We start from the raw sequence: 16370 nt of genomic DNA, 5'->3' as shown, positions 1-16370 counted from the left end.
AATGAGAGGGATACCAAACCGGATGGTAATGGCTTTCCATTCGTGTGGATACCAAAGGGTTATTACTAAGGGGTGTTACTATACTAGACCATTTTTTTGACAGCTAGTGCAGGCAACCAGATAAGTCACGTTCAGTTGATACCTGCCTACGGGGACATCTGGTGTTCTTGTTGGTGAAGGAACCGTTAATCTGGAAAATAGAAGTTGAGTCAGATTGGACAAGATTTTGCGTTCTGGATATTTACGATGGTAGTGACGGAGAATTTGCACTTCTATTCAATATTCATCCTGTACAATAGGCTTTTTGACCGTAAACGGTCCTCATTTTGAGGATGCTTAAAATTTTTCCATTAAAATGTGGCCGGCCCCTACCTTGAGGATATTGTTCTGCTGACCTTTCCCATTCTGAGTAAATTGCCGGTCGACTCTCCCCTCTTGTGGAAGTAGTTTCTTTTTGTTACAGTACTGTAATACTAAGATGTTGCATTTGAGGTTCTATGTGCTCGTGTAGGTGCGTCTGCGAGCGTTGTTCCAGTATTATTGTTTGGGATGGATGACTATTCCTGGCAAAATCCCGTGATTAGTTATTGAGGCTGCTTTATGTTTATTACTAGATTTTGATTTTGGGAATAGGTGCTCTATAACTGCTACATGTCGGTTGGACAGCGGATTTTCCTGGACATCGTGAAAGTGTTTCTCGATGCACCACCGAGCGATTGCGAGGTATCCCCCTGAATATCATTAGATGGACAAGCAAACGGTCCATCTAGCAAAATATTACAGTTTTCATTCTTGCAGTAGAGTTTTGGGGGAGAGACTAAATGCCCTTTTTTTGTACTATTGCTGTTTTTCTATGATACACACTTCACAATACTTTGTTTTTGATTCAATTGATCAATTGAGTAACTATTCTTATAAGAATAAATTAGTTTTTAAATCCCCTGTTCTCTAGTTAGCATTTTTGTTTTAAAGTGGTGTTTCTTAGGTACTTTTGAAGAACTTTTCCTTCCGGTTTACATTTTCAATTAAAACGGGACATAGCTTGGAATAAAGGGGCATTTAGTGAATCGATGACGGGTTCTTACCACTGAAAGGTTTTTGAAAAGGAACTAGTTTTGCAGGATTCTGGAGCAAGTTTTGAGTTAAATGACCGAAAGTGGATGCCATTCATATCCTAAGCACCTCATTGCACAGTCCTTCGCAATTCTCCAAAAACTTACTACTACTTACTGCTGAAGATATCAATGAGAAATGTACCGTCAGAATCGACATACGGATGTTAAAAACGGTTAGAAGAGTTTATATGGGGATAGAGTCGAGTTCATGGTTGTGTCCGTAAGATGATAATACGCTATGAGGCTTATATGTTCCCAAAAATTTGGAAAATGTCAGCTTCAAAGAAATCAAGGACCAGCTGATTGTATCTTAGTACATAAATAATTGAGAAATGGAAAATGAAGAAGTCGAGAGGAACTGGAAGCACTGGAAAGAAGGAAGCAACTACCAGTCTAAGCTACTAATAATAATAATAATAAAAATATATGTATATATTTCTCGTTCATGGGGCACCTAAGCCATGACCTAATCGGCTCGTGCATGGAGACTAGACTTGGACTTGAGAGTGGCGCGAGGAATGACAGCATCAAGCGGCCTCTCCGACAGTGCAACGAACTGAAAGCCCCATCATCAATGTTCTCTTTCCCTCTATATAAGCGGCACCCTGCGTTTAGCCTGATTTCAGCACGGAAAGCGTTCTTCAGTTCAAATTACAAAAGCTTGAGCTTGTACTGACAATTCAATGGCGGAGGAAGTGATATTGTTGGACTTTTGGCCGAGCCTATTCGGGATGAGGGCCAGGATTGCCCTGAGAGAGAAGGGCGTGGAGTTCGAATGGAGGGAGGAGGATCTGAGCAACAAGAGCTTCCAACTCTTGAAGATGAACCCGTTACACAATCAAATCCCTGTCCTCATCCACAATGGCAAGCCGGTTTGTGAGTCCCTCATCATGGTCCAGTACATCAACGAGACCTGGGGTCGTGAGTCTATTGAAGATATCACCGCCTTATCTCTCTAGATCTTTCTTGATTATTCTTGACCTTTCGTATTTCAATGACTAGTTAATGTGATTGTTTGTATTTGGTCTTGACCTTTCGTGTTTCGATATCTAGTTAATATCAGATAAATATATAGTCATTTATGAGTCATATCAAGAGTCATGTATTATGCCTATATAAAGGCAAGTCTAGTCGAAGTATTTGTAAAGTAAATTAAGTCATAATAAAATAGTTTATTCCTCTCCTCTCCTTGAGTGTTTTTCCTTGAGAGTTACCAATTAAAGTCGTTCACCTTCAAGAGTTGCCGACGATAGTTACCGATGATCGAGGCTTTCACTTTCAAGTGTTACGCCTCTACAGCTCAACAGAGTCTCGTCTCCTGCCTTCGGATCCTTATGAGCGTGCCTGTGCCAGGTTCTGGGCCGACTATGTGGACAAGAAGGTAAGATAACAACGCCTTAATCTCTTGAACATTTCCTTATTTAGTGCGCTTAACATCAAGACATGAAATGATGGTGCAAATGTAGTCGGTGGGGCGAAGGGTGTGGCTGTCGACGGGGGAGGCGCAGGAGGCGGCGAAGAAGGACATCGAGTGCTTGAAGGTGTTTGAGGGAGAGCTCGGGGACAAGGCTTGCTTTGGCGGTGAGAGGTTTGGGTGTGTGGATGTGTCGCTAATACCATTCTATAGCTGGTTCTATGCTTTGGAGACATTCGCCAACTTCGGCATGGTGGAGGAGTGCCCCAAGTTGGTGGCATGGGCCAAGCGGTGCATGCAGAGGGAGAGCGTGGCCAAGTCGTTGCCTGACCAATACAAGCTCTATGAATTCCTCTTGGAGCTCAAGAAGAAGCTTCAGGCGCAATAAACAACTCTCTGAGCCTGATCATTGCTCATTTCACTACTCTTTCGTTTAATAACCCCTCTCCTATGGACGAGGCTAGATTCTGAAATGTTCTGAGTAATGCCTTGTGAAATGTATCATGGTTGATAAATGGAGTTGAGAAAAAATCATGTGTTTTGTTTTGTGAAATCAATTGGTGATATTGATTATGGATTTGATTTCTGGTATTGGATGATGTGGGTTTGGTGCTCAATATCGCTATGAACCCGATTGAGGTTTGTGTGTATGTGCATGCTAGGTTAGAATATTCTTTTGGACCGAGCCACCGACAATATAGGTGGAAACCTACCTAAATGGCGAATCTTGGTTGCTTTGTCATGGGGCATTACGCGTGATCATGGTTAGATATTTGAACGCAAGTTTGATCAATGGAGTGCCATTGACATGTGATTTGATTTTGCTCAATGGAGTGGACCATTGACATGTGATTGAGATTAGTCGATGGAATGGACCATCGACGTGTGGTTTGAAGAGATTAATCAATGGAATAGACCATTGATATATGAGTTGTTGAGATTGATCAATGGACTTTGTTTTGATATTATTGATGAAAATGTTATGTTGAACTAATATATAACTCATTTTGATCTTGTAAGTTTGTTATATTCTAGATTTGGTATATACGAGCTGTGGTTGTTCACCTCATTCCTTCCAATCTTTTTAAGGTTCTTCAGCTAGCGATGAGTATTAGGAGAGCCTTATCGACGAGGGCACTTTTGGGAGTTGGATTTTGAGTGGTTTGATGCTGCATCCTTTAGGTGGAAGAACGACCATGTCATCCCCATTCGTGATGGCTTTAGGGTGTGACATCTTTTGCCCTGCGACAAGATCTTAGGACACTCCGCTTTGATGCTGAAGTTCCCAAACGTCTCATAGGAGTACAGCCAGCAGTAGAAGCCGATGAGTGATATGTCCAAGAAGCCGAACTTCTTGCCCCCGAAGAAAGGCTCGTCTCAGAGCTCGCTTTCTATCAGTTTCAGGCTTTCAATGAATTCCTTCTTTTGCCGCCTCCTGTTCTTCCCCTTTCGTCATCCACACCTTCTTCCGGAGATCATAGAACTGCAAAGTTGTAGATAATAATAGGTTATTCCTCACGGCACCGGATCAGAAAGAATCATTAGAATCATCACAAGCTGACTGTTAGCATTAGCACTTCCTGCTTCCATATTGTTCGTGCAACATCATCAACTTCCATCATGTGTGGAATTAATTACAAGAATTCGGCTGTCCAACCATTTGTAGTCAATGTAGAGAGCCATTTTGCTTACAGTTCGTATTTGTAATTTCACTGCATATTAAATGAAAAGCCATACAAAGGCTAAATGATGGTGAATTGATGATGACAATTTAAGCACGGAGCCATATGCGAGATCAGATGATCTTTTTCGGCATTCGGCATGAGATTTAAATAGCTAATATCGATTGCTCCATCAGAAATCACGTAAATGTCCACATATCGAAGAATCATTAACAGATGTACATGACGACAAAACAGAGGAGCTAATACCTTCTTGTGGACGTAATCAGTCCAGAATCAAGCTCGGGCTCGCTCGTAAGGATCGGACGACAAGAGAGGGGCATGTTGTCTCCAGGACTCATCGATGTACTCCACAATGATGAGGGACTCGCAGTCAGGCTTGCCGTTGTGGATTAGGACGGGTATTTTCTTGTGGACCTGGTTCATCTGAAGGTGGAGCTCGCTCTTGTTCCACAAGTTCTCTTCTTTGTACTCGACCCCCATCTCAGCCAGCGCTACTTGACACCACATCCCGAACATGCTCGCCTAGGAGTCCAGGAGGGTCACTTCATCGGCCATTGCCGTCAAAATCGTGCTTGTGACCCTTGAGAATCGAAGCAGAGAATATAGACGTGTTAAAGAGTCAACAATCTTGACTGTCGAGCAACCACTCGACACAAGAGAGATGAGTAATATTTGTAAACAAACCAAGTATTGACGCCCTCTTTCGTTTGTCAGCTTATTTCCAAGACTTTAGTTTTATCTTCGTGGAACTATAGGAAGTATTTTGTGCAAATAATGACTGGTCCATCACATTTTCGGAAAATACTAGTTTCTTACTAAATTAAATATCTGTGATCTAATTCTGAAACAATTTCCTCACTTCTTGATGGCATAGAATGCATTGGCTATACAAGATACTTTTTTAGCTAGCTAACGTGAAAATACAAACACACTCGAATTTTGGCAAAAGGACACTACAAGTGCCATAAGTTGTGTACGGATGACATTTTGGTGCCATAACTTTTTTTCGGAACATTTTGGTGCCAAGTCGGAGGAAAAGAGATCACTTAAGTGCCAATTTGGCCGGAAATCCGATGTGGCATTTTTTAATAATTTTTGACGCCGACGTGGCTCGCCGGAGGATGAGTCAGTGTGTACAGTCAGCATTTTTTATTTTAAATAATTTTTTTCCCTTTTTTTTTCCTCTTCTTTCCTTTTTCCTTTCTTTTCTCCCCTCGCCGGCCGGTTGCCGGTGGCCGACCCGGCCACCGGCGAAGCCCGGGAAGGGCTGGGCGAGGGTGGCCTTGCCCATGGCCGGCGAGGCGGCCTCGCCAGATCCGGGCGAGCGACCTTCGCCGGCGACAGCGAGGCCGCCCTCGCCGGCCATGGGCGAGGCCGCCCTCGCCGGCGACCGGCGAGGCCGCCTCGCCCATGGCCGGTGAGGGACGGCCTCGCCAAACTGGGCAAGGCGACCCTCGCCGGCGACAGGCGAGGCCGCCCCTCGCCGGCCATGGGCGAGGGGCGGCCTTGCCAGATCTGGGCGAGGTGACCCTCGCCGGCGACGAGCGAGGCCGCCCTCGCCAGCCATGGGCGAGGGCGGCCTCGCCCGATTTGGGCGAGGCGACCCTTGCCGGCGACGGCGAGGGGCGGCCTCGCCGACCATGGGCGAGGGCGGCCTCGCCGTCACCGGCGAGGTCACCTCGCCCGGATCTCGGCGAGGCCGCCCTCGCCCATGGTAGGCGAGGCCGCCCTCGCCGTCGCCGGCGAGGGTCGCCGCCCGGATCTAGCGAGGCCGCCCCTCGCCCATGGCTGGGCAGAGGGCGGCCTCGCCTGTCGCCGGCGAGGGTCACCTCGCTCGGATCTGGCGAGGCACCCTCGCCGGCCATGGGCAAGGCCGCCCTCGCCCGGCCCTTCTCGGGCTCGGCCACCAGCAGCCGGCTGGCGAGGGGAGAAAAGAAAAAAAGAAAAGAAAGGAAAAAGGAAAGAAGAGGAAAAAAAAAAAGGAAAAAAATTATTTAAAATAAAAAATGCTGACTGTACACGCTGACTCATCCTCCGGCGAGCCACGTCGGCGTCAAAAATTAATAAAAAATGCCACATCGGATTTCCGGCCAAATTGGCACTTAAGTGATCTCTTTTCCTCCGACTTGGCACCAAAGTGTTCCGAAAAAAAGTTATGGCACCAAAGTGTCTTCCGTACACAACTTATGGCACTTGTAGTGTCCTTTTGCCCTCGAATTTTTATATCACTTAAACTTGTTCCTTTATCATCATGAATTTCAATCTTAATTTAACATGGATCATGTACTTTTGGTCACCAAGCCGATTTCTTTAAAAGAATAAATGGGTTACCAAATAATAGGGATATAAATACAGCCATGTAGAAAATGAGAGGGATACCAAACCGGATAGTAATGGGTTCCCATTCGTGTGGATACCAAAGGGTTATTATTAAGGGGTGTTACTATATTGGACCATTTTTTGATAGCAAGCGCAGGCAACCAGATAAGTCACATTCAGTTGATACCAGCCTACGGCGACATCTGTTGTTCTTGTTGGTGAAGGAACTGTAAATCTGGAAAATAGAAGCTGAGTTGGATTGGACAAAATTTTGCTTTCTGGATATTTGCGATGCTAGTGACGGAGAAGTTGCAGTTCTATTCAATATTCATCTTGTACAATAGGCTTTTTGACCGTAGACGGTCCTCATTTTGTGGATGCTTAACAATATTTTCATTAAAATGTGGCCGGCCCCTCCCTTGAGGATATTGTTCTGCTGACCTTTCCCATCCTGAGTAAATTGTTGGTCGACTCGCCCCTCTTGTGGAAGTAGTTTCTTTTTGTTACAGTACAGTTATACTAAGATGTTGCATTTGAGGTTCTATGTGCTCGTGTAGGTGCATCCGCGAGCGTTGTACCAGTATTATTGTTTGGGATGGATGACTATTGCTGGCAAAACCCTGTGATTAGTTATTGAGGCTGCTTTATGTTTATTACAGTTTTCTTTTTTGCAAGGTAGAGTTTTGGGGGAGACTGTTCCTTGTTTGTAGGTATTTTTCTTGACCTTATTTTGTACTATTGCTGTTTTTCTATGATATACACTTCACAAGACTTTGTTTTCGATTTAACTGGTCAATCGAGTGACTTTTCTTATAAGAATGAGTAATTTTTTAAATCTCCTGTTCTCTAGTTAGCATTTTTGTTTTCATGTGGTGTTTCTTCGGAATTTTCAGAGAACTTTTCCTTCCAGTTTACTTTTTCAATGAAAACAGGACTTTGCTTGGAAAAGGGGCATTTGGTAATCGATGATGGGTTCTTGCCACTGAGTTTTTTGAAATGGAACTAGTTTTGCAGGATTCTGGAACAAGTCTCTTGCAATTTTCTGAAAGTGGATGCCATTCAGTTCCGAAGACCTCGTTGTCTAGTCTCTCGCAATTTTCTCGGAAAATTTCCTGCTTACTGCTGAAGATATCAGTGGGAAATTTATAACCATAATTAACATGGATGTTAAAGACAGTTAAAAGAGTTTATACAGGGATAGAGTCGAGTTCATGCTTGTGTCCATAGTATGATTACATGTTCTGGGGGAGGCTTATATGTTTCCAAAAATTTGGATAAATGTCAGCTACGAAGAAATAAAAAACTCTCCGATGCAAGAAAAGTCGTATCAATTCCAATTCAAGAACCAATGGTTGCTATGAAGAAACATTGCATTTCCCGATGAGGTGACGAGATGTTCTCTTCCGGAAGGATGACGAACTGGCATGAGAGTTAGAAAGTAGGATTAAAGGAACATCGTTGATTGGCAAGGGAAGGACCATGGGTCCCAACCACCCACCACTTCTTGATTTTTCTGGGCAGCTCCTACGTCCTCATTCATCGGTTGTGGTAATCTTTAACTCTCCAATGAAATCCAGGGCAAAGTCGGTTGACATACAGTAAGTCGTGAAGTTCATCCTTTTCAACATGAAGAACTTGAAGAACTTCTATTATTTACTTTTGCGCCATAAAACCACGACTTGTTTACAGATAAAAGCTCAACTCTAAGCCATGACCTAATTAACTCTGAGCTAATAATAATATTATGTATATGTCTCTCGTTCATGTGACACCTAAGCCATGACCTAATCGGCTCGGGCAGGGAGACTAGACTTTGGACCTGAGAGTGATGCGAGCAATGACAATATTAAGCAGCCTCTCCCACAGTGCAACGAATAAAAGTCTCATCATCAACGTTCTCTTTCCGTCTATATAAGTAGCACCCTGCGTTTAGCTTGATTTCACCACGGAAAGCATTATTCAGTTCTGTTTGTTAAGGAAATTTCCTAATAGATTTTAAAGTTGACAAAACTATTTATGTTAATCTTGTAAATCTGATATGTACTATGAAGTATTTTGATCCAGGTAAATATATTCTGGAAGTAGCAACTTTAATACTTCAAGAAAACTTAATTTTTTTGGACAACTCAGACTTTACGATGTTCATATGGAAAACTTCAGACTCTACGAGTTTCAGAACGAGAAGTACAGACTTTATTAAAAAGTTACTCAGATTTCTTATCAAGCTGATGAAGAACTTCAAGCGTCACTTTTGAAAGGCTCAGACCTTACTGAAGACCTACGCTGACTTAAGTTCTGAATGTAAAGCAAGAATCAAAAATTCTTCAGACTCAGAATTTATTCAGAACGAAACATAATGCTAGTGATCTGGCGTGGATTTTACGAAAAGAAAGTTTTGATTGACTCAATCTAAGGCTAATTGAGTGACAATCAAACATTATGGCAAGTATATATCACAACGGATAAAGCTCTACTAATGGAAACCAAGATTCTGGTTGTATGGGCGACCAGATTTAGTGGGATTTAGATTTTGTCAACCAACGGCTATTCAATCCATTTTATACAAATCTATCCAAGGTGAAGATTGGAAGATGATCATTTGAAGACTGTCCAACGGCTAGTTTGGAAGTAGAGGAGTATAAAAGGAGATTAACGAGGAGCAGAAGGAAGAGAACGAAATCAAGAATCAATAAGTCCAAAGACTGAGCACATTTCAACTCTTTTACTTGTTTTTCCTGAGCTAAATACTGAGATTTCGAGGGACATTCTGTAAGAGTGATTATGTGAGATAGAGAGTTTTATCATTCACTGAGTGATATCACTCAGAACTTGTAATCCCCTTTGATCATATAGTGGAATTCAGTCAGTAGGCTGTCAGCGTGAGAGAGTGAACGTAGGTTTGATCTAAGCCGAACCACTATAACCTCTTGTGTGCAGTTTTCTCTATTTCTAATCTCTCATTATATTGTTTACACTACACACTGGCACATTCAGAATCTGAACATTGTTTAGACTTTATTGATTAAAAATTGTTTCCACTTTAAATTCTTCAAAATCACTCAAATCACCTATTCACCCCCCTCTAGGTGATACTTGCTAGCTATATCAATTGGTATCAGAGCAGATTGCTCGTTTATTGAAGTGTTTTTACTTCCGAGCTAACGATCTTTATGACTAGCATAAGTGCTCCAGGTCTCATTGAAGGACAAAGCAATTCCAGACCTCCATATTTCGATGGCAAGGAATACAACATCTGGAAAAACAAGATGAAGGCATTTATCAAATCAGTTGATCACATGCAATGGGATGTTGTCATTAGAGGAGTCAATCCTAAGTCTTCTGCACCAGCATCTGCTTCAAAAGAAAAGCTAGATGGAAGCAAATCAGAAGAAGTTCCATTATCTCAAGCTGATATATCAAAAAGAGAAGCTTTAGATTTAAAAGCAATTTATTCATTTTATTGTGCTTTGGCACCTATTGAATATAAGAAAATTGCTTCTTGTGAATCAGCAAAGAACATCTGGGATACCCTCTATACAACATATGAAGGAACAGATCGAGCCAAGGAAACTCAGATCAATCTATTGCTCAAACAATATGAATCCTTCATAATGAAGTCAAGAGAATCAGTTGCTTATATGTATGACAGATTTACTGACATAGTAAATGATCTTGCATATCAAGGACAACCAATCTCAGATGCAATGAAAGTGAACAAGCTTCTGAGGGGACCATCAAAGGAGTGGGACAATATAAAAACCTCACTTCGAGAAACTCAAAGGATCATGCCTCTATCAGTAAATGAACTGATTGGAACTCTTCAGTCATATGAAACTGAACAACTGAATGAGGAGAATGAATTCAGAGGTAAAAAGTCAATTGCTTTAAAATCTAATATTGATTCTGATGATACAGATTCAGATTCAAAAGATGTTGATGATGAAGAACTAGTTCTCTTCGTAAAGAAGTACAAAAAGATGAAAAAGAAAGGAAGAAACTTCAAAAGGAAGAAGTCATTTGAGAAAAAGAGGATCCCTGATGATGCAGAAAAATCAAAAGCAGTATTCTGCTTCCATTGCAAGAAGCGTGGACACATCAAACCAAACTGTCCACTTCTGAAGAAAAAGAAGAGCAAATTTGAAAAGGCAAAGAAAGTTTTGAAAGCAGAAACCTGGAGTGACACAGAGTGCGAAGACAGTGATGAAGATATCTTAAACTTTTGTTTGATGGCCAAGTTAGACTCAGACTTAGACTCAAGTTCAAACTCAGATTCTGACACTTGAAGTTGAGATTGAGGTAAAGTATCCTGAAATTCCAATTGAAGTGTCAAATTACATTGATGAATTATGCTTGGAATTTAAGGCTGCTCTTAAGAGAATCTCCAAACTAAAAAAGGAGAATTCAGTGCTGAGGCAATAGAATATTTCTAATAAGGATAAAATCGATTTTCTGCAAAAGAATTTCATCAAATCAAGAAAAATCGAGATTTACTCGCCGAAGAAAATTCTATTTTGAAAAGGAAGTTTTCTGATATTACTTCCAAATTTTCAAATGGTTCAAAAACGTTGGAACATATTCTTTCCATACAAATTCCTTACTATAAAAAACCTGGTCTCGGATTTGTTAAGGAAAGTGATCATTTGATTAATTTTCCAAAAGTCAAGGAGAGATTAAGGCAAAGACCTCCTAGACAAGCTTACAAAAATCACTTCCAAAGGAATTTCGTAAAACCTGTTGGCCGAAGTGCACTCAAGTGCTCAAAATGTGGAGATCCACAACACTTTGAGAAGGATTGTCCTAAGGTTTGGAGACCAATTCGGAGAAACTTTGTAAAAACAACCTATACTACTAACGCTCAAGGACCCAAACAAATCTGGGTACCAAAGAAAGCTTGAATGTATATAATTTTTGCAGGTTACCAGCAAAAGAAAAAGGAAATGGTACTTGGACGGTGGTTGTTCAAGATATATGACAGGAGATCCAAGCATGTTTATCAAATTTCAAAGTCTGAATGGTGGAAGTGTTTCCTTTGGAGGAAATAACAAAGGAAAAATTGTTGGAAAAGGAACGGTTGAAATTAGAGGACTTATTATCAATGATGTTTCATTGGTAAAATGTCTCAATTACAATCTGATTAGCATAAGTCAACTATGTGACATAGGCTTCAAAATAAACTTCCAAGAAAACATCTACTGTGGCTCTAGCAAAGACTGCTCTCAAACATTCACAGGACGAAGGCATGGTAACATCTATCTTCTTGATGTAAATTTTGATTCTACTCAATGCTTAATTTCTATAAAGGAAGATGAACATCTATGGCATAGAAGAATGGGGCACATCAGCATGAAACAAATCTAAAAAATCTCAAATGAAAAACTTGTTCGAGGTCTGCCAAGTTTGAAATATAAGAAAACAGAATTGTGCATAGCCTGCACTTTAGGAAAACAGGTAAAGAGCTCTTTTAAGTCTTTACATCATGTTTCTACTACTCGTACTCTGCAGCTTCTACATATGGATCTGTTTGGACCAACAAAAACTCAAAGCATTGGTGGTAAGAAGTATTGTTTAGTTATTGTTGATGATTTTACCAGATTCACTTGGGTATTCTTTCTTACTCACAAAAATAAAGCCCTTTCATATTTTTCAAAATTTGCAAAAAGAGTTCAGAATAAAAAGGGTTATATCATTCCAGCATCAAAACTGATCATGGGGGAGAATTTGAAAATCAAAATTTTTCAGACTTTTGTGAGGAAAATGGCTTTCAACACAATTTTTCTACTCCTTATGCACCAGAACAGAATGGTGTTGTGAAAAGAAAAAATCGTTCCTTGCAAGAAATGGCAAGAACTCTTTTGATTAAAAGCAAGATTCCTTATCATTTTTGGGCAGAAGCAGTTTCTACAGCTTGTTATATTATTAACAGAGTTTTTCTAAGGTCCATTCTTGACAAAACCCCATATGAGCTTTACAAAGGTAGAAAACCTAGTGTTTCATATTTTTGTGTGTTTGGTTGTAAATGCTTTATACTCAAAAACCCAAATGATCGCTCTCGAAAGTTTGATGAGAAAGCAGATGAAGGATTTTTCCTTGGATATTCCACAACAAGCAAAGCATACAGAGTTTTTAACAAAAACTCTCAGACTGTGGAAGAAACAATGAGCATGAGATTTGATGAAAATGTTCAGACTAAAAAAGATGAATCTGAACCATCTCACAATGTTCAAGAAATGTCTGAAGCTCAACAAGAATTGCCAAAGATCATTGAATCTATTGAAGAAGGAAATGAAGATTCATCAATTACTCAGAATCAACCAGAATCATCAGAATCTGATAATACTCAGAAGGAAAGATTCATCAGAAGCTAGAAGCATAAATCCAGTCATCCGAAGAATCTTATTATTGGAGAAGCAGAAGATGGCATCAAGACTTGATCCAAACATAAATAAAATATCAATGCCTTGGCCTTGATATTTGAGATCGAACCAAAGGGAATTGATGAAGCACTTACAGATGAAAGCTGGATGGAAGCAATGCAGGAAGAACTTCAACAATTTAGAATCAATGAAGTATGGGAACTCGTGCCTAGACCCAAAAATCATCCGGTGATTGGAACACGATGGGTATTCAGAAACAAACTGGATGACAAGGGACAAGTCACAAGGAACAAAGCAAGGCTTGCAGCAAAAGGCTACTCACAAGAAGAGGGAATAGATTATGATGAAACATATGCACCGGTTGCAAGGTTAGAAGCCATCAGGCTACTTTTAGCTTATGCTTATTTTCATAACTTTAAATTTTTTTAGATGAACGTGAAAAGTGCATTCCTGATGGTTACATCAAGGAAGAGGTATATGTAGAACAATCTCCTGGTTTTGAAGAACCAAGAGAGTCTGACCATGTTTACAAACTTAAGAAGGCACTTTATGGTCTGAAACAAGCACCTCGTGCTTGGTATAAGAGGTTAAGTAATTTCCTTTTGCAGAATGACTTTACAAAAGGTAAAGTTGATACAACTCTTTTCATTAAAAGAAAAAGTAAAGATTTTTTAATTGTTCAAATTTACGTGGATGATATTATATTTGGATCCTCTAATGAAGTGCTTTGCAAGGAATTTTCAAAGTGCATGCAGAATGAGTTTGAAATGAGCATGATGGGAGAATTGACTTTCTTTCTTGGACTACAAGTGAAACAAACCAAGAATGGTACTTTCATTTGCTAAGAAAAGTATGCAAGAGAGATTGTGAAGAAGTTTGGATTGCATAACAGCAAGAAAATAGACACTCCAATGTCTCATTCGTCCAAATTTGATAAAGATGAGAGTGGTAAACAGGTTGATCATAAGGTGTTCATAAGCATGATTGGGTCGTTGCTATACCTTACTGCATCTCGACTTGACATATTATTTAGTGTCTGTATGTGTGCTAGATTCCAATCCGACCTAAATGAATCACATCTTACAGTAGTCAAAAGGATAATCAAATATATTGTAACTTATCCAAATTAGGTCTCTGGTATTCAAAGGGATCGGATTTTAGACTTATTGGTTATTCTGATGCTGACCTTGCTGGATGTAAAGTTGACAGGAAAAGTACCAAAGGAACATGTCAATTACTTGGAAACATGTTAGTGTCCTAGTACTCAAAGAAACAAAGCATAGTTGCGCTTTTTACAGCAGAAGCAGAATATGTAGCTTTGGGAAGCCGTTGTGCTCAGATTCTGTGGATGAAGCAATAGCTATGAGATTTTGGAGTTGAAGAATGAAATGTTCCAATTAAATGTGACAACACAAGCGCCATAAATATGACCAAGCATATTCAATTTATCAGAGATCAAGCATATTGAAATCAAGCATCACTTTATCAGAGATCATGTTGAAAACGGTGATGTGAATATTTAATTTATTGATTCTAAAAATCAAATAGCTGATATATTCACAAAACCTTTAGATAAATCATCATTTGAATTTATACGAAATAAATTATGCATTACTTACCCTTCTACTTGAAGACAGGAACTTTTCATACTCAAGCAATCTAAGTCTGAAATCCATATTCAGACTCAAATGTAAGGTAATTTCAAATTTTGGTGGTCATATTTTATTTATGGCAGGAAATTTTGGCTATATCTAGTCACATATTTTTGGAAGAAAATCAGGTACGCATTCTAATTTATCTGATTGACTGAGAGTCCTTGAAATATTTTTGTTTATTTTTCAAAATTTCTAAATAATCGGATCACATTTTATAACTTCCAAAAGCGGTTTTCTTTCTAAAAAACCGTCTCCTTCATAAAACCCTAATAGGAACCCGTCTCCTTGCTCTCGATTCTCACACCTCCTCAGACCCTACTTCTCATCTCTCTCAAAGATCAAACCTTTCTCTTCCAAAAATCATCGTTCAACCACAATGCCTTACAAGAGAAGATCATCGAGGATTCTTAACAGAGATTCAAAGTCTACAGCAGAGGCAGAATATATGGAGGTCTCAAATTCGCCTGAAATACAATCAGACACGCAAATACCTTCCAAAGCATCTCGTAAAGCATCTCAACAGTCTTCTCCTCCAAAAACCTCTGGTAAAACAGATTTTTATTTTGAAGATCTTAACTTTGTTTGGAAGACTTACGAAAAGTTGAAGAAGAGCAATGCTTCTGAGTCGGTCTTAAATGCATGTTTAAAAGACAATGGTTATCGATTAGAAGTACAGCTTGTACAAACATATTCTCTGTTTCAGTCTGCAACTGGTCATTCTAGAAAATATGTGTCTAGCCCTGAACGAAAAGAGAGTGTATCAAGGAAAGGAAAAGAAAAAGTAGGAGAATCATTTAATCCTACTCTAAAGAAACCTGTTGTTACAAGCCCTACGTCAAAGAGTAGCTCAGAATCTAAATCTGAAAAGATAAAGGAAGATGATGATGCAAGGCTTGTTAACAATTTAGAGATGAAAATTGGGATTGCTTCTGGAATCAAGGGAAAAGGCAGTCTGTTCTGGACTCGAATGCATAATGAGTACTACAAAATCTTGATGTCCAGAGGAATTATGAATCACATGAGTGTTGATTTACAATATCTTGAAAAAGCTGAAATTTTCGTGAAGCATCAATTTGACAATCTGGGAATGTCTGAATTTTGCCTTCAATCTGCACATATGTATGCTGAATTGACTGCATACTTTTACTCCAATCTATCCATTTTGTCTCCTAATTGGATTCAGTTTACTGTTGGTGATAAGGAGTATGATCTAAAAGCTGATGACTTGGTTGCTATTATTGGAGTCAAACATAGCAAGTTTATTCCCATTAAGGTTAGTGAAGAAGAAGCTTCCAAGGCAGCTTAAGAAAATCCGAATTTTTCCGAAGGCTCAAAACGGCTCATATCATATTCTGATCTGACAAAGAAGACAGTGATCTTACACAAGATCATAATAAATTGCTTAAGGCCCAAAGCATCGTCTAAGACAAATTTGTCTAAATTTGAAGTAAAGCTTACTTGGGCAATTTTGAATGAAGTATCATTTTCTCTCCTTCATCTTATCATTCTTCACATGTACATAACACTACTGAAGGACAAGGGTCAACTCCCTTATGGTGCATTGATCACCAGGATTTTTATCTATCTCAACATTAATGTTCCTGATGATTTGTGCAAGACTTTTGTTCCTTTAATATATATTGGGGAGAAGATGCTTGCAAAGATGAATTTTAAGCAATTTGATGTCAGAAAGGAAAGAGAGATTGCAGGAAGTAGAGCCAAAGGAAAGATTGGTGAGAAGTCAGAAGCAAAATCTGCTGGAAGGAAAGAAGAAATAGAGAAAGAAGAAGAAAGAAGAAAAGGAAAGG

The 16370-nt window shown here is 39.8% G+C and overlaps 1 protein-coding gene and 1 pseudogene across 3 annotated transcripts; one reads left to right on the top strand and one right to left on the bottom strand.

Moving 5' to 3' along the window:
• Positions 1-1756: 1756 nt before the first annotated feature.
• Positions 1757-2966, top strand: LOC115666631 (probable glutathione S-transferase). Of its 3 annotated transcripts, none has more exons than XM_056317443.1 (3): positions 1757-2033; positions 2423-2496; positions 2582-2966. In XM_056317443.1, exons 1-3 carry the CDS (start codon positions 1799-1801, stop codon positions 2915-2917), a joined length of 645 nt encoding a protein of 214 aa, XP_056173418.1. In that variant the 5' UTR covers positions 1757-1798; the 3' UTR covers positions 2918-2966. The 3 variants fall into 3 exon arrangements, with proteins under 3 accessions (XP_056173418.1, XP_056173417.1, XP_030444188.1); XM_056317442.1 differs by having other exon boundaries at positions 1757-2036; XM_030588328.2 differs by having other exon boundaries at positions 1757-2040; positions 2415-2496.
• Positions 2967-3651: 685 nt separating this feature from the next.
• LOC115666630 (probable glutathione S-transferase parC) lies at positions 3652-4769 on the bottom strand (annotated as a pseudogene).
• Between the last annotated feature and the right edge of the window lie 11601 nt (positions 4770-16370).

This window comes from Syzygium oleosum, unplaced genomic scaffold (genome assembly GCF_021117445.2).
Source record: "Syzygium oleosum isolate NSW1041296 unplaced genomic scaffold, Sole_v2.1 Sole_v2.13, whole genome shotgun sequence".
Taxonomy (NCBI): domain Eukaryota; kingdom Viridiplantae; phylum Streptophyta; class Magnoliopsida; order Myrtales; family Myrtaceae; genus Syzygium; species Syzygium oleosum.
The sequence above is the reverse complement of the archived record's forward strand: the minus strand, read 5'-3'. Positions and strand labels throughout refer to the sequence as shown.

Coding starts and splice junctions, on each gene's coding strand:
- LOC115666631 (XM_030588328.2), top strand. CDS start 1,799: ATGGCGGAGGAAGTGATATTGTTGGACTTTTGGCCGAGCCTATTCGGG. Junction 2,041..2,414: donor AACGAGACCTGGGGTCGTGA/GTCTATTGAAGA, acceptor ACGCCTCTACAG/CTCAACAGAGTCTCGTCTCC. Junction 2,497..2,581: donor CCGACTATGTGGACAAGAAG/GTAAGATAACAA, acceptor GTGCAAATGTAG/TCGGTGGGGCGAAGGGTGTG.